Here is a 24,995-nt window from a genome sequence, read left to right as displayed (position 1 = left end):
AGTGACAATGGGTTCAGTAACACAGAGTGACAATGGGCTCAGTAACACAGAGTGACAATGGGCTGAGTAACGGGGCTGACAATGGGGCAGCACGGTAGCATGGTGGTTAGCATAAATGCTTCACAGCTCCAGGGTCCCAGGTTCGAATCCCGGCTGGGTCACTGTCTGTGCGGAGTCTGCACGTCCTCCCCGTGTGTGCGTGGGTTTTCTCCGGGTGCTCCGGTTTCCTCCCACAGTCCAAAGATGTGCGGGTTAGGTGGATTGGCCATGCTAAATTGCCCGTAGTGTCCTAAAAAGGTTAAGGGGGGGGTTATTGGGTTACGGGTATAGGGTGGATACGTGGGTTTGAGTAGGGTGATCATGGCTCGGCACAACATCGAGGGCCGAAGGGCCTGTTCTGTGCTGTACTGTTCTATGTTCTAACACAGAGTGACAATGGGCTCAGTAACACAGAGTGACAATGGACTAAGTAACACAGAGTGACAATGGGCTGAGTAACACAGAGTGACAATGGGCTCAATAATACTGAATGACAATGGGCTGACTAACACAAAGTGACAATGGATTCAGCAACAGAGTTACAATGGGCCTAATAATGGTGTGACAATGGACTGAGTAACACAGAATGACAATGAACTCAGTAACAGGGTGACAATGGACTCAGTAACAACGTGACAATGGGCGCACAGTAACACAGAGTGACAATGGGCCGAGTAACACAGAATGACAATGAACTCAGTAACAGGGTGACAATGGACTCAGTAACAACGTGACAATGGGCGCACAGTAACACAGAATGACAATGGGCTCAGTAACACGGAGTGACAATGGACTAAGTAACACAGAGTGACAATGGGCTGAGTAACACAGAGTGACAATGGACTGAGTAACACAGAGTGACAATGGGCGCACAGTAACACAGAATGACAATGGGCTCAGTAACACGGAGTGACAATGGACTAAGTAACACAGAGTGACAATGGGCTGAGTAACACAGAGTGACAATGGGCTCAGTAACACAGAGTGACAATGGGCTCAGTAACACAGAGTGACAATGCGCTGAGTAATACAGAGTGACAATGGGCTCAGTAACACAGAGTGACAATGGGCTGAGTAATGCAGAGTGACTGTGGGCTGTAGAAGACTGAGAAATGCTGGACTAATGAACACCAAGTGAGAGAAACAACCAAGGATGGTTAGTCACACTGTACTCGAGAAGTCTGAGCAAAACACCCATCATCATCTCTGAGTGACGCTCAGTTGGAGAAGTCAGGATAAAACCACGTTTCCATTATTGACAATCCCTGCAGTGAGGGGGCCCATTCACACCATCAATCTCTGTTTCTAAACTCACCTTACTGCCTGAAACTCACCAGAGATGCCATGGTAAAGCCAATCACTTCAATGCATCCATCATCATGACGCTGTGGTTCAAAGTCTCGATGATCCCCTGGGTTACCCCAAGGCATTGTGCCTGCACAATACCTGCAACAGATCAGCCCTCCTTCAGCATTTGTTCCAATTCATTTCATTACATTAAAGGCACTCAGCAAATACAAGTCGTTACTTAGAAGAGGGTTGACCTATTACTGTTATTTAGCTGAAGTGCTATCCACTACACATGGAGCATAAAGCCTGAAATTTGGAAATATCAGGACACTGATCTCCCATCAGGAATGCATGGAATACAGAGGCATTGGGTTACCATCCATTGTAATAAAGAAATGAAAATTCTGGTCATAGAATGGCAATGGTCAGAAAGAGAATATTGAATCCACTATTAGGGGATGTGTTTGTATGTTCTTTGGGCTGTGGTTCAGGGAATCACACCCCAGCTGTTAGATCCTATGGAAAGTAACGAAGGCATGTTGGTACAAAGTTATAGGGGAAGACTTTTGTTGCTTTATCTGACCCATTACCATCCTGTTAATTTGCCAGTGGCCTCCACCCTGTAGGTGTGAGCTTTGACTGTGCACATTGTTAGGCTCCATTGGTGGAAAGAGGAACCACTATCAAGCTCCCTCCTTCATGACCTTCAGGGGTGTAGAGTTTGGCAACGGGTACTCTTTCCCATGTTCTGTCCGTTCACCCAGGGGCACCGAGGCCAGTCTGCAGCACCACTACAGCTGCCCTGGTTGAGGTTAGTCAACTCACCACGAGGTTCATTGCTCTTTCTAAAACTAGCTGTACGAACCTCAGGCCGCACGCGAGTGGCTCAGTATTTAATTCTGCATTTGAGAATCTATTTCAGTTACTCACCTGGGGATGTTGAGGAAGACGATGCACTGGAATTTCAAATCCTGGATTTTGGATGTTAAATCAGTGCCGTCACACTAGGATTAAGTAGAAACATTCATTCCTACAGACTATGCATCATTACATCACAACATATTTGTATAATCGTTTTGTAGTCTAGAACGGCGTATTGCTGAATAAAAAGACACATCAAAGCTTTTCGTCTTGCATTCATCAGGGCGGCTCGTAAGAAAAGTCAACATGAAAGGAAACAATAATTTATACTGCAGGAGAAGAGAAGGTAGATTGGTAGAGGCGTTGCCATGGAGAATGCTGCAGGGAACAGTTAACTGCCGAGCTGTAACTCAAATTCAAACTAGGTTGACTCAATTGCTCAAGGCATTGCATTGGGTAATGAACAGGGAATGGCTGTCCCACCAAGCTTTTGATTAGCTGAAAAAGGTGCAATGCGTGGACATGCTCCTTCTGTCTGCAAAGGACAGGGTCTGTGTGTGAATATATGTCGCTTCTAGCATGCGTAAGTATACACTTCAAATGCATGGCAATGCTTCTACCAATCAGTATTCACTTGCCAACCAATCAGTATTCTCTTCTCATGCAATACAAATTATTGTACACTAAACTATTGGTAATCTTGTGAGTACAAGCCAAAAAGCTTCTACAGTATGTTTCTGTTTACGCAATACTCAAATTATTCTATTACAGCACACATGATCCAATTTTGCAGAACTAGTTGGCTTATTTACAGGAGGAATATTACCTATCCCAATGTATTATGCATTGACATAATCATAGAATCATAGGATTTACAGTGCAGAAGGAGGCCATTCGGCCCATCGAGTCTGCACCGGCCCTCGGAAAGAGCACCCTACTTAAGCCCACGCCTCCAACCTATCCCCATAACCCAGTAACCCCACCTAACCTTTGTGGACAATAAGGGCAATTTATCATGGACAATCCACCTAACCTGTACATCTTTGGACTGTGGGTGGAAACCGGAGCACCCGGAGGAAACCCACGCACACACGGGGAGAACGTGCAAACTCCACACAGACAGTGACCCAAGTCGAGAATCGAACCTGGAACCCTGGAGCTGTGAAACAACTGTGCTAACCACTGTGCTATCGTGCTGCCATAATGTTTGTGATGAGCGTAGGGAATGTTTATATATATTGTATTCTGTGTCTGCTGCAGTGTTATTGAAAGAACCTAGGTTGAGGTATCCACATTATATGTCTGCTAAAGCTGTGATTAAAGGAGTTAACAGCTAGGCAGTCTGTGATGTCACTCATGAGAGGGGCTGGGTCAAAGGCTATGGGGAGAAAGCAGGATTAGGCTATTGAGTTGGATGGTCAGCCATGATCGTGATGAATGGCGGAGCAGGCTCGAAGGGCCAAAAGTCCTCCTCCTGCTCCTGTCTTCTATGTATCTATACTAGCCCCACATGAGCGAGCGGGCACACCACGGGCCACAATCTGGCTCAGCAAGAACGCAGCAGCATTTTCTTTGTAAATGATCTTTGTCTGTATCTGGCTCGATTAGGACTGTAGCTAACAGCCAGTGACAATCTCCACCTATCGAGAGGATACATGCTATGTAAAAGAGCTAAAACTAGCTGCTGTAAATTCTTCTGGATGTATATTTTGATTTTGTCTTGTTGTATAACTGTTTGGGGCAGCAGGGTAGCATGGTGGTTAGCATCAATGCTTCACAGCTCCAGGGTCCCAGGTTCGATTCCCGGCTGGGTCACTGTCTGTGTGGAGTCTGCACGTCCTCCCACTGTCCGGGTGCTCCGGTTTCCTCCCACAGTCCAAAGATGTGGGGGTTAGGTGGATTGGCCATGCTAAATTGCCCGTAGTGTCCTAAAAAGTAAGGTTAAGGAGGGGGTTGTTGGGTTACGGGTATAGGGTGGATACGTGGGTTTGAGTAGGGTGATCATGGCTCGGCACAACATTGAGGGCCGAAGGGCCTGTTCTGTGCTGTACTGTTCTATGTTCTATGGTAAAAGGATCAAGAATGAGAGGGCGCAGCAATTGACTAGAGAAGAAATATTGACATGAGGAAAATGTTTTTTGCACAGTGTGTGGTTAAGGTCTGGACTGCATTGCCTGAGAGTGGAGTGGAGGCAGACTCAAATGAAGCATTCAAAAGGAAATTAGACTGATTTCTGAAAAGGAAGAAAGTGCAGGGTTATGGGGAGAAGGCAGGGGAATTGCACTAGATGAATGGCTCATTCCGAGAGGCAATGCAGACTTGATGGGCTGAATGGTCTCCTGCATCGTAACAATTCTGTGATTGTGTTTATTCCCCATGTGTAAACAGTGTTGCTCTCTGTGTAACCATATCCACACAACTTTAATTTTCAGATGGGCAGCTTTGTTGTGCTCTGTTGGCAAGTTGAAAACCTACCTGAACAACCAGGCCTTTTAGGATGTCAGTGTTTCCCTTCCCACCATCTGAAGTCGGCGTGGAATCTATCCCTGCCGATACTGCCTACCCCGCAGCCAGTTAATGCTCTAATGAGCGCTATTGGCTGGAGATGCAACTTCCGTCCCCTCACTGGGGAGGATGTCCCGCCTCAGAAAGCTATCGGCCAATTTGATTGGTCAGCAGCTCTCTGTGGCATCAGAAGCTACAGTGGGCAGGGTTGGAACTGCAATCAGCCCCTAGAGTCCAAGGTCAGAATGTTCTGACCCCTCCTGCTGGCGGGATCCCGCCAAAGGCAATGGAGTTTTGAATGGTTTGTTTGATTTAATAGCCCGCCGCGACTCGGTCGTAAAATTCTACTCCATGTCCTGGTAGTCCTGGACCGGGTAAGTTTTATGGTGTCTCGGGGGGGCAGGGTACTGATGTGTTAGGCGGGTTGATTCGATGTTGACTGCAACTGGATGCAGGGAGGCTAGAAACAAATGTCTAACACTGGAGATGATCCAACACAGTTTTATTTAAACTATGAACTGCTGTATATCTTCAGCTGTGGGTTGACACTCTACTAATCATACTGACAACCTCTTACTGGCTCGACCAGACCTACTAGCTACCACATGGCAATAATGTCCACTGACCTGTGCACTCTGACTGTCTCAGTGTCTGGGTCCCGAAAAGATGGAAGCAGCCCCCCCCCCCCCCCCCTCCCCCCACCCATCACCCTCAAACCCCACCCAAAGACTGAGCATAGTTGCTTTTCAGGCTCCCTCTTGCCCATGAACTCCTCCTGCCAGCCTGCAAATTAAGCCTGGGTGGGAAACGGCCCTTGAGTGGTCAATAATTGGCCACATGAGGGGTTTAATTGAGTAGCTTTGAGTAGCTCCATCAGTAGGCTTTGTCCAATCCAGGATAGCATTGGTGGAAGATGAGGGCAGGCAGGAGTCTGGGAAGGCCACATTTAAATATTCTGGCAGGGGAATAGAAAATTCTGCCTAATGTCTACTGTAGATTCTGTTCCTGGGGCATCTCTTTTTAAATTGGTAATGGCTGTAATTGTTTGTTATTAAGATTTCTGAAATGTGATACAGCAATTTAAAGTTTGACATGAATCATGTTCGTGAGACAGAAGCGTGTTGGGAGATTTCTGTATAAGAGTGAGGTGGAACGTTTTGGTCGGGGGAATAAAGAGATGTCTCACACACCTTGGAAATAAGTGTCTACATGGGGTCAAGCAGCAGATGGATCTGGAGACAGTGATGGACTCACTCAATGTACCGATTCAGGTTAATAATGGCATGAGAAAAAGCAAAGTAAGCACTTGGATCAGTTCTAAAGGCTTAGAATTGAAACGCAGAGGTTATGTTAAATTTATCGGTTATGTTTTCATAATTAGCAACTTTTATACTTCATAATGTGCCCTTTCGAAGCTGACCGTGGCCAAACCAAAACTTACCACCACTCGAACATGTTTAGATAAATCTCGAGAACTTCTTTGCAGAAAGTCAGAAAAAGCTGCCTGAAAATAAACATCACAAATATCAGTAAATGCGTCCTGTGAAATAATCCAATATCCATTTTCTTTGTGCCAAAACAGAGATAATCTGTGCCTATCTGCAGTGATTGATTCTGGATCATCAAGGACAACGCTAATGTCCAACTTCTGTTTGGGTAAGGATTCCTGCCATTGTTTGTGTTTGTGTTTATTTCCTTATTTACCCTTTCTTTTATTTTGTCGTTATTATTTTTGATCCATGGATGATTAATGGACAGGTGTATTTAAGTCAAGCAGCAGAATTCAGAAGTTCCAGGAAAGAACATTCTGCTGTACTCAGCTGGTTTGAACAGGAAGAGTTTCAGACATGTTTTTAAAAATAAATTTAGAGTACCCAATTATTTTTTTCCCAATTAAGGGGCAATTTAGCGTGGCCAATCCACCTACCCTGCACATCTTTCGGTTGTGGGGGCGAAACCCACGCAAACACAGGGAGAATGTGCAAACTCCACACGGACAGTGACCCAGAGCCGGGATCGAACCTGGTCAGCGCCACGAGGCAACAGAGCTAACCGCTGTGCCGCCGTGCTGCCCTAAGAGTTGGCACCAGCGAGAGAAAGATGAGGTGGGATTCGGTTTGATTGATAAGGCTGGTGGCCAACGAATTGGCCCATGAGGCTGCAAACAAGGACCAGAACCTGCGATCCCTTTCCAGAAAGACTGTGAGTGCTGTATTCCTGAACCTACAGAGGCCTGATGGAATCCACAATAAAAACCACAAACTGAAAGCAAAGTTTGAAGAGGAATAAGCTGCGAAAACCCACCATCTGAAACAATGACTCTTTTCCTTTTACTTATGATTTTTACCCCTTTTCACCTTTTTGTGTTTGTCTGTCTTGTGTTTGTATGTGTAGAGGGTGGGGACAAGTTAAAGTGGGAATTAGATAATAGTTAACCAATTGTATTTGCTGCATATTTCATTGTAGTTCTTGTTATAAATAAACAGTAATTGTGTTTACATTTAAAACCTGGTGACTGTAATTATTGGGCAGTAAAGGACCAAAGGCATTGGATATTTTTCTACGAAGTATTGGTTAATTCAGTTGTGTTCTGACTCCAGGCCAAGTGGGGCTGGAACTGACTGTGCACTAGCCCAGATTGTCTTAACAGTGTCAAACGATCAACCAGAACCAGGGCACAGGCCCACTGGCAGCCAAACAGAATGCCAGATAGTAAACTAATGCCAATATCGAGGACGCATGTTGTATCAGTGTCAGATGCCTCCTGTTTGTCACTGCCTCACATTTAGTATACGAGGCCCCACTGCCACATAATGCTGAGACGAAAGAGGACTTCCTTATTTTCAGGTGTCAGGAACTCAATGCAGGGTTCTACTTTCCTCAGTTCTGGAGATTTGAATTAATTTTCTTTAAATAAATAAAAAAAAGAGTAAATAAAGATCAACTGCTTCCAATGGCTGAAAGATGAATAATGAGAGAAATGAAAATGAAATGAAAATCGCTTATTGTCACGAGTAGGCTTCAATGAAGTTACTGTTTAAGGCCCCTAGTCGCCACATTCCGGCGCCTGTCCGGGAGGCTGGTAAGGGAATCGAACCGTGCTGCTGGACTGCCTTGGTCTGCTTTAGGGCAGCACGGTAGCATTGTGGATAGCACAATTGCCTCACAGCTCCAGGGTCCCAGGTTCGATTCCGGCTTGGGCCACTGTCTGTGCAGAGTCTGCACGTTCTCCCCGTGTGTTCGTGGGTTTCCTCCGGGTGCTCCGGTTTCCTCCCACAGTCCAAAGATGTGCAGGTTAGGTGGATTGGCCATGATAAATTGCCCTTAATGTTGCGTGGGGTTACTGGGTTATGGGGATAGGGTGGAGGTGTTGACCTTGGGTAGGGTGCTCTTTCCAAGAGCTGGTGCAGACTCGATGGGCCGAATGGCCTCCTTCTGCACTGTAAATTCTATCATCTATGAAAAGCCAGCGATTTAGCTCAGTGAGCTAAACCAGCCCCTTTATGGTTACGATTTAGAATGCACTGTTCAATCAGGTGGTAGAGAAAGATTCAGTAGTCACCTTCAAAAAGATGAATACTTAACGGAGAAATAAATTGTAGGGATTATGGGGAATGAACAATGAAGTGGGACTAACTAGATTTCTCTAAAGAACCAGCACACACATTTAAAAAAAATACATTTCAGGGGATGTGGGTGTCACTGGCTGGGCCAATATTTGTTACCCATCCCTAAATACCCTTGAACTGAGTGGCTTGTTCAGCCATTTTAGAGGGCAGTTAAGAGTCAACCACATTGCTGTGGCAGGGCAGCACGGCGGCGCAGTGGTTGGCACTGATGCCCCACTGTGCAGAGGACCCGGATTCGATCCCGGCCTCGGGTCACTGTCCGTGTGCAGTTTGCACATTATCCCCATGTCTGCGCGGGTCTCACTCCCGCTACCTAAAGATGTACAGGGTAGGTGGGTTGGCCACACTAAATTGCCCCTTCATTAAAAAATACCACATTGCTGTGGGTCTGGAGTCACACGTAGGCCAGACCGCATAAGGACGGCAGATTTCCTTCCGCAGACCAAGGCAGGCCAGCAGCACGGTTCAATTCCCATTCCAGCCTCCCCGAACAGGTGCCGGAATGTGGCGACTAGGGGCTTTTCACAGTAACTTCATTTGAAGCCTACTTGTGACAATAAGCGATTTTCATTTCATTTCATTTCATCTGATGGAACAATTGACGATAGTTTCTGAGACTAGCTTTACACATTCTAAATTTATTAACTGAAGTTACATTCTGCCAGCTGCCATGATGGGATTTGAGCCTGTCTCTCCAGAGCATTGGTCTACCTGGTCTACTGGATAACGAGTCCAGTGACATTATCACCACTCCATCGTCGCCCCTAACATATGGACAGAAAAGCATTTCCTGATGCTGCACTATTCTATGAAATTGGTAACAGCAACCATGAAGCTGTGGAGTTATTGCAAAAATTCCCGAACGTCTGGTGGGGAAGGAAATCTGTTGTTCTTACCCTGCCTGGTCTGTCAGTGGTTCAAATCCCAACCCAATGTGCTTTACTCTTAGCTACCCTCTGAAGATGTGTACCCAACTGTTCAGAGCACTTCGATCAATACTGATGAATGTATTTTATGTCTGTTGCAGTAATGCTTTTAAAGGCCAGGGGGCTATATCTGTTGCAGCAATATTATTTTATTTTTTTTAAATAATTTTAATTCAAATTTTCAACAACAAATTTTATCACAACAAAGAAAAACAGTAACCCCTCCCCTCCAAGACAAAAACAATAAATTAACAACAAGAAAAAGAATTGAGCATAAAACCATGAGAACAAACCCCCTTAATTAACCGGTAGCCCCCCGGGTTGCTGCAAAGTTGAACATCCTCTAACACTCCGCCAGGAAATCAAGAGAAGGCTGCCACCGCCGGAAGAACCCTTGCACCGACCCCCTCAAGGCAAACCTGGCCCTCTCCAGTTTAATGAACCCGGCCATGTCACTAATCCAGGATTCCGTGCTCGGGGGCTTTGCATCCCTCCACTGTAAAAGGATCCTGCGCCGGGCTACTAGGGACGCAAAGGCCAGGATACCGGCCTCTCTCGCCTCCTGCACACCCGGCTCCGATGCCACCCCAAAAATAGCGAGCCCCCAGCCCGGTCCCACCCTGGAGCCAACCACCTTAGACAAGGTCCCCGCCACCTTGTCCCTGAAACCTTCCAATGCCGGACACGCCCAGAACATGTGGGTGTGGTTTGCTGGGCTCCCCGAACACCTGCCACACCTGTCCTCTCCCCCAAAGAACCGGCTCAGCCTGGTCCCAGTCATATGCGCCCTGTGCAGCACCTTTAGTTGGATTAGACTAAGCCGTGCGCAAGAGGAGGAGGAATTCACCCTCCCCAGGGCGTCCGCCCACGTCCCCTCTTCAATCTCCTCCCCCAACTCCTCCTCCCACTTCGCTTTCAGCTCTTCCACCGAGGCCTCCTCCCCCTCCTGCATCACCTGATAAATTGCAGAGATCCTGCCCTCACCGACCCACATCCCCGAGAGCACCCTATCCTGAACCCCCCTTGGCGGCAATAGCGGACACTCCGCCACCTGCCACCTAACAAATGCCTTAATCTGCATATACCTAAAGGAATTCCCTGGGGGGGAGACCCCATTTCCCCTCCAACTCCTCTAAGGTCGCAAACTTCCTGTCGAGGAAGAGGTCCCCCATCCGCCTGATACCTGCTCTGTGCCAACTCAGAAACCCTCCATTTATCCTCCCCGGTACAAACCGGTGGTTCCCCCGTATCGGGGACCACACTGAGGCCTTCACTTCCCCCCTATGCCGCCTCCACTGCCCCCAGATTTTGAGGGTAGCCACCACTACCGGACTCAAAGAGTACCTTGCCGGGGGGAGCGGCAACAGGGCCGTCACCAGCGCCTCTAAACTCGTGCCCACACAGGACGCTGCCTCCATCCTCTTCCATGCGGCTCCCTCTCCATCCATCACCCACCTACGAATCATTGCCACGTTCGCAGCCCAGTAATACCCACACAGGTTGGGCAGCGCCAATCCACCCACTTCCCTGCCTCGCTCCAAGAATACCCTCCTCACCCTCGGGGTCTTCTGCGCCCACACAAACCCCATAATGCTCCTATTAACCATCCTAAAGAAAGGCTTCGGGATCATGATGGGTAAACACTGGAAGAGGAACAGAAACCTCGGGAGCACCGTCATCTTAACCGACTGGACCCTGCCCGCTAGGGAGAGTGGCAACACATCCCACCTCCTGAACTCCTCCTCCATCTGCTCCACCAGCCTCATGAAGTTTAACCTATGCAGGGCACCCCAGTTCCTGGCTATCTGGACTCCCAGGTATCTGAAGCTCCTCTCTGCCCTTTTCAGCGGGAGCTCGCCTATCTCTTTCTCCTGGTCCCCCATATGCATCACAAACAGCTTGCTCTTCCCCACATTGAGCTTATAGCCAGAGATGTCTCCAAACTCCCTCAGAATCCTCATCACCTCTGGCATCCCCCCCCCCCCCACCCCTTGCCGGATCTGCAATGTACAGCAATAAATCGTCCGCGTACAGCGACAGCCGGTGCTCCCCCCCCCGCACAATCCCTCCCAGTTCCTCGATTCCCTCAGCGCCATGGCCAGGGCTTCGATCGCCAATGCGACCAGCAGGGGAGACAAGGCACCCCTGCCTCGTCCCCCGGTACAACCGAAAGTCCTCCGACCTCCTCCCATTCGTCACCACGCTCGCCACCGGAGCATTATACAACAGCCTCACCCACCTAATAAATCCCTCTCCAAACCCAACCTCCTCAATACCTCCCAGGGGCAGCACGGTAGCATGGTGGTTAGCATAAATGCGTCACAGCTCCAGGGTCCCAGGTTCGATTCCCGGCTGGGTCACTGTCTGTGTGGAGTCTGCACGTCCTCCCCCTGTGTGCGTGGGTTTCCTCCGGGTGCTCCGGTTTCCTCCCACAGTCATAAAGATGTGCGGGTTAGGTGGATTGGCCATGCTAAATTGCCCGTAGTGTCCTAATAAAAGTAAGGTTAAGAGGGGGGGGGGGGGGGGTTGTTGGGTTATGGGTATAGGGTGGATACGTGGGTTTGAGTAGGGTGATCATGGCTCGGCACAACATTGAGGGCCGAAGGGCCTGTTCTGTGCTGTACTGTTCTATGTTCTATGTTCTAGGTAGCTCCACTCCACCCTGTCAAAGGCTTTCTCCGCATCCATCGATGCCAGTATCTCCGCCTCCCCGTCCACTGCCAGCATCATTATGACGTTAAGAAGCTGCCGCACATTGACATTCAGCTGCCTTCCCTTCACAAAACCCGTTTGGTCCTCATGAATGACCTGCGAGACCACATCCTCCACCCTCCTGGCCAGCATCTTGGCCAGCAACTTCACGTCCACATTGAGGACCAAGATCGGCCTGTAAGACCCACACTGGAGGGAGTCCTTATCCCGCTTCAAAATCAATTAAATTAATGCCCTGGACATCGTCAGGGGCAAGGCCCCCCCCCCCCCCCCCCCCCCCCCCCCTCCCCCTCCCTTGCCTCATTCAGGGTCCTCACTAACAGCGGGCCCAACAGGTCTGAAAACTTCTTGTAAAATTCCACCGGGAACCCGTCAGGCCCCGGTGCCTTCCCTGACTGCATACTCCCCATCGCATTGATCAGTTCCTCCAACTTGACTGGCGCCCCCAGATCCTCCGCCTGCTCCTCCCCTAATCTTGGGAACTCCAGCTTGTCCAAAAGGCGGTCCATCCCACCCTCCTCCCCAGGGAGCACTGACCGGTATAACTCCTGATAGAAGGGTCTGAACACTCCGTTGATGTCCCATGCACTCCGCACCAGACTCCCTCCTCCGTCCTCAACTCCCCCTATCTCCCTCGCCGCCTCCCGCTTCCGGAGCTGGTGGGCCAGCATCCGACTTGCCTTCTCCCCGTACTCATATACCGCCCCTTGCGCCCTCCTCCACTGCGCCTCCGCTTTCCGGGTGGTCAATATATCAAGTTCCGCTTGGAGACTACGATGCTTCCTCAAAAGCCCTTCTTCCCGTACCTCTGCGTACCTCCTGTCCTCCCTTACCATTTCTTCCACCAACCTCTCCCTCTCCTTTTTCTACCCCCTCTCCCTGTGTGCCCTAATAGAAATCAGCTGCCCCCTAACCACCGCCTTCAACGTCTCCCAGACCACCCCCACCTGCACCTCCCCATTGTCATTAGTTTCCAAATACCCCTCTATACTGCAGTAATATTATTAAATAATCTAGGTTAAGGTACCCAGACTCTGTAGCTGCAAAAGGTGCAATTAAGATGTCATAAAAGTGAACTCATCAATTCATTCCAACCATGTGTGTGATTTCAAAGAGAGGCTGAATTTTGTTCTGATTGCTGGAAATTCCCTGGAGAGTAGATAATTTGAGACATTGGGTTCCGATTCAGCGGCCTCATCACGCCTGGTGTTGGGGCAAAGCTGTGGAATCTCGCGAGATTGTCTTGCAAGATCCAATATCCCAGTGGGTTAGTGGAATCACTCCTGTAGTGGTATCCTTTCCTCACAGTTTTATAACTGAAAGTGTATAGGGTTCTTGTCCGGTATCCTAACAACTGTGGGGGCCTGGTCCGTGATTGTAACACAATGTAGGCCTTAAAAACAGCGACATTATGTAAAGAATTGGCCCGGTGGCATAGCCAAATAGGCCATTCCATTTCAATAACCCTCGCTGCAAAATATACAGAATGTCCTTTTTGATCAAGACTGTGCACATTGTTGTAGGGCATTGGTTACAGTTTGGTAGGTCTGAAAAAGTCTTCATAGTTAACCTAGGTTAACTGTAAGTCTTTATTGACTCTTAGAATGAGTTACAAATGTACCGCACAAGCGAGGAGCTGCTTCTGTGCTGGCTGGTACACAGGTCTCTCTGTCCAACACGGGACTGACCCTTGGTGTGGGTCATGTAATAATAATAATCTTTAATGTCACAAGTAGGCTTACATCAACACTGCAGTGAAGTTACTGTGAAAAGCCCCCCAGTCGCCACATTCCGGCGCCTGTTCGGTTACACAGAGGGTGAATTCAGAATGTCCAATACACCTAACAGCACGTCTTTCGGGACTTATGGGAGGAAACCGGAGCACCCGGAGGAAACCCACACAGGCACAGGGAGAACGTGCAGAATCCGCACAGACAGTGACCGGGAATTGAACCTGGGACCCTGGTGAAACAATAGTGCTAACCACTGTGCTACCGTGCTCTCTTATATCATTGTATGGGTGGTATTGTACTCAGTCCTACTTTAACCCCATATGTGCCAAACTCATGTTTACACACATGATGAATGCTAACTTGTACAAGGAGCTGGAGGACTGCTGGCATCTATGGAGGCCCCAAGAAGATTCATGAGAGCAGAATATGGAACTGGAGACGGGAAAAACAACCAACGTTTAGCAGCATTAAAGTAACCAACACCAAAAACACACACAAAGAAAGGAAGTTAAAAAAAAAGACTGAAATGTTTTATGTCTTTCATGACCTCAGGATATTCCAAACTACTGTATAGCCAGTTAAATACTTTTGAAGCATAGTCATTTTTGCAATGCAGAGAATGTAATAAATCCAATCATGTCAGACTACTCACATTGAATGCCAATGAAGTACTCACTGCAAATAGCCATTGATTATCCACACCCAACAACACTAAACTCAACACTACTTTCTTGCTACTAATGGGTGAGCTTGGGCATCTAGCTCAGATATTTCAATGTTAGTTGCACTGTCATTTATCCCCTGTTTCTCATTTCTGCAGCTTTGCAAATGGGCTCACAGATTGCAGAAGTGGTCATAAAGGTTTTCTCGTAGCCTCCCTCTCGTCAATTTGATTCTTTTATATTTGGTACCACTTACCCCTGCGTAAAACATCTTGTTCCTAAACCGACTGTTAAATCGTTCTGGATTTGCTTCTACAAAAACAGGGGAAAACAAAGTTAGTGTTCAACACCATTAACGGCCTGCCTAACCAGCCATTTACGCTCATATATTGACGCAAAGGTGACTGCAGAAAAGACTTCAAACAATAATAATGCTTACACTGTCACCTGAAAGTAGTACGAACTATTCTTATTCCCTCTTCAACCATAGCTGAGTTCTTCTCAGGCTGCACTAGCCTACTCATTGTTACAGCTGGTGAGGAGGACCCACAATTCCGCAAGTTGCCTAACATGGACACGAGTACCACTCACAAGGAACAGAGGTCCCCATCAGTTGAGAAACACTACTCACCAGATGCGGCCTCACAATGTCCTGTGAAGTGCAGCCATGCTGTCCCCTTACCCAAGACAGGTCCAATATGTTGCGTGATGCTCCTCAACATAAGACAGGGAACCCCTTTGCCCGGCATCACTCTTTATACATAAATAAATGTCCTGTTCCCTCCACAGTGTTAAGTAACTAACTGAGCTGTCTCACCTTTGAGAAGCTGATGTGAAGTCCATGTGCTTTACTAACAAATACATTGTACAAGCGATTGAAAGAAAGAAGTCTATTAATGTTAGAAACATGTTAAAATACCTCACTTACAAAATTGACTTTGACGTGGATTGACATTAGGTCTGGAAAATGCAGCAACCAACGTGCAAACAAGGTCTCCTGTTCAGAAATGAATAGCCAATGAATCACTTTTAGTGCTGGGGGCAGCAGGGTGGTGGGAAATGTTGGTTGGGCAGTGGGAGAACTCTCCACTGGTTTTAAGAGGGGGGCTCATTGATCTAAAGGTGAGCTGTGACCACAGAATACTCTCTCAGTATATAGAATTTACAGTGCAGAAGGAGGCAATTCGGCCCATTGAGTCTGCACCGGCTCTTGAAAAGAGCCCCCTACTTAACCTCCACCCTGTCCCCGTAACCCAGTAACCCCAACTAACCTTTTTGGACACTTAGGGCAATTTATTAGGGCACGGTAGCATTGTGGATAGCACAATCGCTTCACAGCTCCAGGGTCCCAGGTTTGATTCCGGCTTGGGTCACTGTCTGTGCGGAGTCAGCACATCCTCCCCGTGTGTGCGTGGGTTTCCTCTGGATGCTCCGGTTTCCTCCCACAGTCCAAAGATGTGCAGGTTAGGTGGATTGGCCATGATAAATTGCCCTTAGTGTTCAAAATTGCCCTTAGCGTTGGGTGGGGTTACTGGGTTATGGGGATAGGGTGGAGGTGTTAACCTTGGGTAGGGTGCTCTTTCCGGGAGGCGGTGCAGACTCGATGGGCCGAATGGCCTCCTTCTGCACTGTAAATTCTATGAAATCCTGTCATTTCACCTAACCTGCACATCTTTGGACTGTAGACGGAAACCGGAGCACATGGAGGAAACCCACGCACACACGGGGAGAAAGTGCAGACTCTGCACAGACTGACCCAGTGGGGACTGGGACCCTGGAGCTGTGAAGCAACTGTACTAACCACTGTGTTACCTGTGCTGCCCCTCATGGATCTTAAACCAATGGACTTCAGAATGAGAGCCAAGTATGTCTTCACCTGAGTGTTTGCTGCGTGCATGTAAGAATCCTGTCAATGTGAGATGTATGTGCACACACATGTACTCCGATGTATGGCTATGCATGTCAGTCTATTATTGAGGGTGTGAGGGATGTATGTATGCTTGTACCCTCTAAATATATGTGTTTTTTGTGTGCATGTCTATGGATAAGTATGTATTACATGTTTGTGTTCATGTACGAATGCATGTGTAGGAGTGCGTTTCATATGCTTTCTGTGTATGTGTGTATTTTGTGATTGTGAATGTGCGTTATGCAGAGACTATTAATATTCAGAGGAGAAATTTGAACTTCCATCAGACCCATCACGCGCAAGATTTCAAGTTTCTAAAAAAAAACCTTTTGTATGAGAAAAATTATTAAACAAAGTAAACACCAAAACCTTAACACTACGGTTTATAAAGACTTGTGCTATTAACTCAGATCTACTTTTTCACTTCTCAAGAATTTTCTTACTTTGTCAAATCTTGAATATTCATTCCATTTTCTTCTGGGACCAACCCAAAAATAAGACCATAAATAAGACCCGAAAACTATAACACGTAGGAGCTGAAGTGGGCTATTCAGCCCATTGAATCAGCTCCACCAGTCAATGAGACCATGACTGATCTGATATGATAATCATCAACTCTACTTTCCTGCCTCTTCCCCATAACCCTTCATTCGTTAACATAGAACATAGAACAGTACAGCACAGAACAGGCCCTTCGGCCCTCAATGTTGTGCCGAGCCATGATCACCCTACTCAAACCCACGTATCCACCCTATACCCGTAACCCAACAATCCCCCCCATAACCTAACTTTTATTAGGACACTACGGGCAATTTAGCATGGCCAATCCACCTAACCCGCACATCTTTGGACTGTGGGAGGAAACCGGAGCACCCGGAGGAAACCCACGCACACAGGGGGAGGACGTGCAGACTCCACACAGACAGTGACCCAGCCGGGAATCGAACCTGGGACCCTGGAGCTGTGAAGCATTTATGCTAACCACCATGCTACCCTGCTACCCCAAACTGTTAACTGGTTAAAAATCTGTCGATCTCAGCCTTAAACGTACTTAATGACCCAGTCTCTACAGGTAGAGAGTTCCACAGATTCACTACCCTCTGGGAAAATAAATTCCTCCTCATCTCTGTTGTAAAAGAGTAATCCGTTGAGATGCCCTCTGGGTACTCTTTCAGAGGGCCAGTGCAGACTCAATGGGCCGAATGGCTTTCTTCTGCACTGTAGGGATTCCACCTTTCACTAAGAGAATTACTGTAGGTTTTTTCCTTTAGATTCCAGCTAAATAAATCTTCTAGTAATTACTCCCCTGAGCAACTTTGTCTTATACTGAATACCAGCTCCCAATCCCAGGCTACATCAGCATTTGCTCTAATTCAGGTATAGGTCTACTTTATCTCTCAACGTCCGCCGGAGCTACAAGTTACATAAGACCCAAAGTTGATAATCTCTCGGCTGTTCTCCCAGCATGCACCAAACTTGCCTACCTGCTACGCCCTAACTGAGATAGTCTTAAAACAAAGAATCTCGCTGAGCTCCACGCATCCCCATGATAATATGACACATGTCCTGTTCTCAGGTAGAAATACAAATACACTATCTTCCAATTCCAAAGTTTTCCTTAATCCTGGGAAAGCACATGAATGCTTTACTGAAACAACTGTAGGTGTCATGAGTCCAATTCTTTAGCTCAGTAAAGCCCACCTGCGCTTTTATGAGCTTACTTTTCTAGATGTTAATGTCTTAAATTAACATGGCCCGAGTCTTTTAAGTGTAATAAATCCCAAGCCTGTTTGAATTGCATTATTTCACGGTTGCTTCTTGGTTTCTTAATAGGATGCTCCCATTTTCCACAATTAAAACATTCATTGCTAAAACTAGAAGTTATATTCAAAAAAGTTTGAATTGTGCGTTAGACATTTAAAACAGTGTGTCCATGGATGTATAACATGTACCTCGAGACTCATGGAATTCCAGTGTGACATGGGCATCGAAACCCAGGCTGAAGTAGTTGTTAAACACAGTAAGGGGGAGCTGTGGAGAGAGAGAGAGAGAGAGAGAGAGATAGAATTGGTGAATGAACGCTGGCAAAACATGAACCAAGCAGCCCTGAGAGCAGACACACACACCAACAGTGAATGCATGCCGTGAGTTACCTGGCAGTGCGGGGGGTGCATTCAATGGATGCATACAATCCTGTTGACAACAGCGGGAGATCCTACTGGCGATCGATGGCGGGCTTCCTCCGCCGCCACAAAATTCGCGGCAGGGGCGGGTGGAAAATCTTGCCCGGTATGTTAAAGTTCAGCTCAGCACCCGCATAATGGTCTGTGACCAAGGCTGCTGTTCATAAGGGACCAGTGTACATGTGCACCAAGATCCCTCTGATTCTTGGTGCTTTCCAGAGTCCTGCCATTCATCATGTCTTCCTTTGCCTTGTTAGTCCATCCCAAGTGCATCACCTTACACTTGTCAAGAAAGGGAGCTCAACAACATCCATCTTCACAGTTTGCTATGCATTCTGGGCATCTCACAGTTGACAAAATCCTGAATGTGACAGCCCTCTCAAAGGCAAATCTCTGAAATGTGTTGGCATTTATTAAGCAGAGATGACTTTGATGTCTCGAGATTGTTTGCGAAGTGAAAGACGGACACAGGACCAGCAATCTTTGTGCGATGGTCAAAGCCAGAAGACCAGTGGGGTGCCCAAAGCTCATCTTCAAGGATGCCTGCAAGTGTGACATCAAGGCCCGATGCATCGATTTCACACCTGGGAGTCAATGATGACAGAGGGGAATGGCAACGTCACCTGGGAGTCAGCACATGCCACCATGCCAATCGGTGACTGTTAATATCCCACTTGACGTTATAACTGGATGGGAAGATCCCAGAATAGAGCCCAGGCTCAAAAGACCATGAGCGGGATTCTCCGCCAGCAGGGCACTCACCCCCGTGGGTTTCCACAATGGGAAATCCCATTGGTAGGTGGCAGGAATGGGGAATGCCACTGATGGAGAGGGCGTGCTCTTGAGGAACACGTGGCTGGCGGACGGGAGAATGTCACCCCATAACTTTTATATTTTTAAATAAAATGTGGAGGAACAAAGTCACAGGTTTGCTAATTAGTTTTAACAACAAGAAAAAACATTTAAAAAAAAAAAATACATTTAGAGTGCCCAATTCATTTTTTTCAATTAAGGGGCAATTTAGTGTGGCCAATCCACCTACCCTGCACATCTTTGGGTTGTGGGGGCGAAACCCATGCAAACACGGGGAGAATGTGCAAACTCCACACGGACAGTGACCCAGAACTGGGATCGAACCTGGGGCCTCAGTGTTGTGAGGCAGCAGTGCTAACCACTGCATCACATTGCCCGAAAAGAAATATTTATTAAACATGAAAAGTTGAATTACTATACAATACTCCTTTACTCCCCTTTTAGCTTAAGAGTTGCACACAGATTTTAAGATGAACAAAGTACATATTAAGCTACAGTGGTCTCATTGACACAAAAAGTCCCCTTTAACCACACACGATTGTTGTGGTCAAATACACGTACTCCACTCTGAACTCAAGTTAGTAAAGGTGGACTTCTGCTCAGAATCCCCCCTGATGAGAAACGATCACTCTCCAAACACGCTTTAAAACCGTCTCATTATAATGCTTTCCCTTTGCGGTTTGCATTCTGAAATCCAGTCTAGGTTTTCCAAATGACTCGTTTAATCAAAGCTTCCACTCCATTTTTAACATCGAGTCCATTCCAGGATTTTAAATCACTCCCTTTTATATTTCCTTTGTCTTAACTGCTTTTACACAAACTCTGAGATCCAGCCACTGATTTCCATAGTTATTTCAACTCACACTCCACAGTCTGTGGTAAAATCTCACAAACCTGAAAATCACTTCAGATATCTTTCTGGTGTCTCAGCTTTTCTCTCTGCTCTGCCTGTCTTTCCTGAACTATTCTCTGTAAAAGTACTTTTAACCTCAGACTTCTTGGGGAAAAAAAATCGTCATTTCTCTAGTTTCCTTAACCAGCTGCTCTTCAGATCGGTGGACTTGTTTTCTTAACCATTTCTTAGCCAAGGTATGGTTTTTCTTCAAGCAAAGCTGGGAGACAAATGTTCCCTCTTTAGCTTTCTAAACCTATTGCTTCCAGCAGAGTTGGCAGAGCTGCCTTCTCTCCCACCAGCTATCTCCAATTATAATCAAATTAACTAAACTAAAACTTGAAAGTTTTAACAAAGCTATATAAGGCCCCAGTTGCTAAGCATACCTCTGCTGGCCTATTTATTCTTCATGCTGTAGCCTTCTCTAAGCATAATAGAAACACAGTTGGAATTTAGCCAACTCCCTCGCATATTTTGTCCAGCATGAATAGGTTTTAAAAGCAAATTACTGCGAATACTGGAATCTGAAACCAAAAGAGAAAATGCTGGAAAATCTCAGCAACTCTGGCAGCATTTGTAGGGAGAGAAAAGAGCTAACGTTTTGAGTCCAGATGACCCTTTGTCATGAATAAGTTTTACCCTTCTAGGCACAGAAACATTAAGTTAAACCCACTTAAAACTATACCTTATTTCTAATGTTTAGGAATACAAATATCAATTCATTAAAACTACCTTTGGTTTCTTAACACAACAGTTTTGCAACTGAAACAGCATCACACAAACCACACTTGATAATTGCTTCAAATGCAACACTTGGGCAGAAGCTGCTTCTCACGGACTGGTCTCTTCAGCCATCACTAAAAGTGCACCATATGAAACTACCCCACCTTTAACAGGTTGGCTTATGTCCATCATCTTTCACAGGTGGAAGGACACTGATAACGTTGATGCTTGTACAGCTATTCCTGACATCTGGGACAACATTCTGCAATTCAATTTCATATTTTTCTTCTTACTTCGTCGCCATACTAAGTTACCTCAGGGAACATGTATGTAGGTGAGGGGGAAAAGAGGATTAGGAAGGAAATTTTCAATTGTACTCACGATCCCAAGTTTGTAAAAGACAATAGAACATAGAACATAGAACATAGAACAGTACAGCACAGAACAGGCCCTTCGGCCCTCGATGTTGTGCCGAGCCATGATCAGCCTACTCAAACCCACGTATCCACCCTATACCCGTAACCCAACAATCCCCCCCCACCTTAACCTTACTTTTTAGGACACTACGGTCAATTTATCATGGCCAATCCACCTAACCCGCACATCTTTGGACTATGGGAGGAGACCGGAGCACCCGGAGGAAACCCACGCTAACACGGGGAGGACGTGCAGACTCCGCACAGACAGTGACCCAGCCGGGAATCGAACCTGGGACCCTGGAGCTGTGAAGCATTTATGCTAACCACCATGCTACCGTGCTGCCCCAAATGAAGAATTGACAAGCGAGAAAATACATTCTGCATGTACAGAGTTCCATTCAGTTTTTTCAAAGATCTTGCTTCTGACATCTTTAACACTTAAGGAAGTGGCCTATTAGGGGAGGCAGTGGCGTAGTGATATTGACGGTGGACTAGTAATCCGGAGGACCACCATGGGAGATGGTGAAATTATAATTCAATACAAATCTGGAACTCAAAGTTTAATGATGACCATGAAACCATTATCAATTGTCATTAAAAAAACATTTGTTTCATTAATGACCTTGAGTGAAGGAAATCTGTCGCCTTCTCCTGGTCTGGCCTACTTGTGACTCCAGACCCACAGCGATGTGGTTGACTCTTAAATGCCCTCAGGAATGAGCAATAAATGCTGGCACAGCCAGCGACACCCACATCCCAAGATCGAATAAAAAAAAGCTATAATTTAGCAAAGGGGTTTGAACTCTTAATTACAGAGCTATCATGGTCTTGGCATCAAAACATGGAACCAATAAAGTACATTCCCCAGTCTGAAACTATAATAAGTTCATCACTTCCTACTGCCACTTAATAATAGTTTCATTCTTTAAATGCTGCATTGTGTGGAGCCTTGGCTTAGCGATCTAAATGCAATGATAATAAACGCAGCAGTAATTCTGAAGAACCTCAAGTTCAGACACCGGCAATGTCCATTTGTTATGGGAGATTGTTACACAGGAATCTAAACAGGAATTGACTCTGTGGCTGCACACTGAACACTCAGCAACTATTCTTTTCTTGTGGAGTACCACTGTTCTGAGATGTGTCTGGGTGCTTGAGAGCGATCTGAAGACATTAATTGTATCAGATGCTGGCGGATTATGTGGCACATTGGGCTGTGGTATTCCAATCAATACTTGGAGAATCTTCAATAGAGAATGGCTTTTCAACTGCTTCTGCAGGCTGAGGGTCACACTGGTTTGAAGGAAGCAGTTGTGTTATTTTTTTTAGATGCGACAGCGTGGGAAAAGGGATTCAGAAATCTTTCTGTTTGCTTTGGAGAACACCCATGTCTCACTTTTCAAATATGGCATCCTTGAGGATAGCAGGTTCCTGCGAGATTGACTAACTATTGTGCAGTGTGTTGATAACACCACAATTAAAGGCTGGGGTGCGATTCGCTAGAAAGATTTATTTAACATTTTTTTTTAAAAAAAGCACCCAACCATAATTCTTTTCCAATGAAGGGGCAATTTAGCGTGGCCAATCCACCTACCCTACATATCTTTGGGTTGTGGGGGTGAGGCCCACACAAACAGGGGGAGAATGCGCAAACTCCACACGGACAATGTCCCGGGGCCAGGATCGAACCAGGCTCCTCAGCACGGTGAGACAGCAGTGCTAACCACTGCACCATTTTGCTGCCTATCTTCACAGCCTTCAACACATCATCGATGAAGATGAACATCTTGCCAAGGCCATCCCCACACCCCCACTACTTGCCTTCAAACAACTGCGCAACCTCAAACAAACCATTGTTCGCAGCAAACTACCCAGCCTTCAGAACAGAGACCACGACACCACACAACGCTGCCATGGCAATCTCTGCAACATGTACCAACTCCCAATTGAACAACCTTTTTTCCACCCATTTTCAATGAGCGGGGTTTTCCATGCCAAGGTGGCCCGCCATTGACCAGAGGCGGGATCTTGTGGTTCCGCTAATGTCAATGGTGTTTCCCGGTGGATGAACCCCTCTCCGCTGGGAAACATCCGGCGGGGGTGCGCTGTCAGTGGGCCGGAAGTTCCCACCGATGTGAACGGCTGGAAAATTCCGGATAATAGTTTTTATATCTGGTAAAGGGAAGTGTTCAAAGAAAATGACAATAAAAACAATTGTTTTTAATGCCCTGATGGGTTTTCTCCAGGGTCGCACACAGCAGTGTCCTGGAGATTGATATTCAATTCCTGGAGACTCCAGGCCTGTCCTGGAGGGTTGGTAACCCTAGTTTAAAGTGACACAATGAATTAGCACTAGAAAGTCGACCAATATGGTGCTCCTTATTTCCTACAATCTATAGACTGTAAAACCTAAACTTTGCTGTCAGCAAGCCACTAGTTAACCTCATCTTCACTTGCATTATTTTTGACTTGCCGTTGTCCCTGCCCCAAGATTTGCCTTTAAAAAACAAAATTGCACAATACCTCTCTGAAAGAAAAAGGACTGCCCTCACAGAAACTTCCAGAAATTGGTAACATAAGAACATAAGAACTAGGAGGAGGAGTAGGCCATCTGGCCCCTCGAGCCTGCTCCGCCATTCAATTAGATCATGGCTGATCTTTTGTGGACTCAGCTCCACTTTCCGGCCCGAACACCATAACCCTTAATCCCTTTATTCTTCAAAAAACTATCTATCTTTACCTTAAAAACATTCAATGAAGGAGCCTCAACTGCTTCACTGGGCAAGGAATTCCATAGATTCACAACCCTTTGGGTGAAGAAGTTCCTCCTAAACTCAGTCCTAAATCTACTTCCCCTTATTTTGAGGCTATGTCCCCTAGTTCTGCTTTCACCCGCCAGTGGAAACAACCTGCCCGCATCTATCCTATCTATTCCCTTCATAATTTTAAATGTTTCTATAAGATCCCCCCTCATCCTTCTAAATTCCAACGAGTACAAACCCAGTCTATTCAACCTCTCCTCATAATCCAACCCCTTCAGCTCTGGGATTAACCTAGTGAATCTCCTCTGCACACCCTCCAGCGGCAGTACGTCCTTTCTCAAGTAAGGAGACCAAAACTGAACACAATACTCCAGGTGTGGCCGCACTAACACCTTATACAATTGCAACATAACCTCCCTAGTCTTAAACTCCATCCCTCTAGCAATGAAGGACAAAATTCCATTTGCCTTCTTAATCACCTGTTGCACTTGTAAACCAACCTTCTGTGACTCATGCACTAGCACACCCAAGTCTCTCTGAACAGCGGCATGCTTTAATATTTTATCGTTTAAATAATAATCCCATTTGCTGTTATTCCTACCAAAATGGATAACCTCACATTTGTATACCGATAACGGTAACGATAACGATAACACATAACGATTAGTATAAATCAAAGTTTGGAAAGTTAGCCACTGCAGTTACCTTTTGAGTCCCTCCTTCAGCATCGTCTTGGTTTAGATGCAGGTTATTCTGAAGATGGAGGTTCCAGCGGTCCAGCTGTACAATATTCCCCTCTTCTACATGGCAGAGAATCTTCGAGATTGGTTCATCCGTGTACCCCTGCGTTAAGAGAGAAGAAGCAACTTCATTATCTGCCCAAGTGCCTGAATGAACGCTCCCTGCTGTGGACTGAGTTGGATGTCTGCTGAGATCT

At 46.5% G+C, this 24,995-nt stretch overlaps 1 protein-coding gene across 1 annotated transcript in view; it reads right to left on the bottom strand.

Annotated features, from left to right (window-relative positions):
- Positions 1-24,995, bottom strand: part of dgki (diacylglycerol kinase, iota) — a 228,343-nt gene that overhangs the window by 88,369 nt on the left and 114,979 nt on the right. The window contains exons 13-18 of the mRNA XM_038781036.1: positions 24,764-24,901; positions 18,219-18,297; positions 14,614-14,669; positions 6,137-6,199; positions 2,260-2,333; positions 1,374-1,485 (exon numbers count right to left, since the gene is read on the bottom strand). Of these exons, the coding sequence (XP_038636964.1) occupies positions 1,374-1,485; positions 2,260-2,333; positions 6,137-6,199; positions 14,614-14,669; positions 18,219-18,297; positions 24,764-24,901 (522 nt within the window). The remainder of the gene's footprint in view (positions 1-1,373; positions 1,486-2,259; positions 2,334-6,136; positions 6,200-14,613; positions 14,670-18,218; positions 18,298-24,763; positions 24,902-24,995) is intronic.

The sequence above is a fragment of the Scyliorhinus canicula genome, chromosome 20, assembly GCF_902713615.1.
Source record: "Scyliorhinus canicula chromosome 20, sScyCan1.1, whole genome shotgun sequence".
NCBI classification, from domain to species: Eukaryota; Metazoa; Chordata; class Chondrichthyes; order Carcharhiniformes; family Scyliorhinidae; genus Scyliorhinus; species Scyliorhinus canicula.
This window is presented reverse-complemented; position numbering and strand designations above follow the sequence as displayed.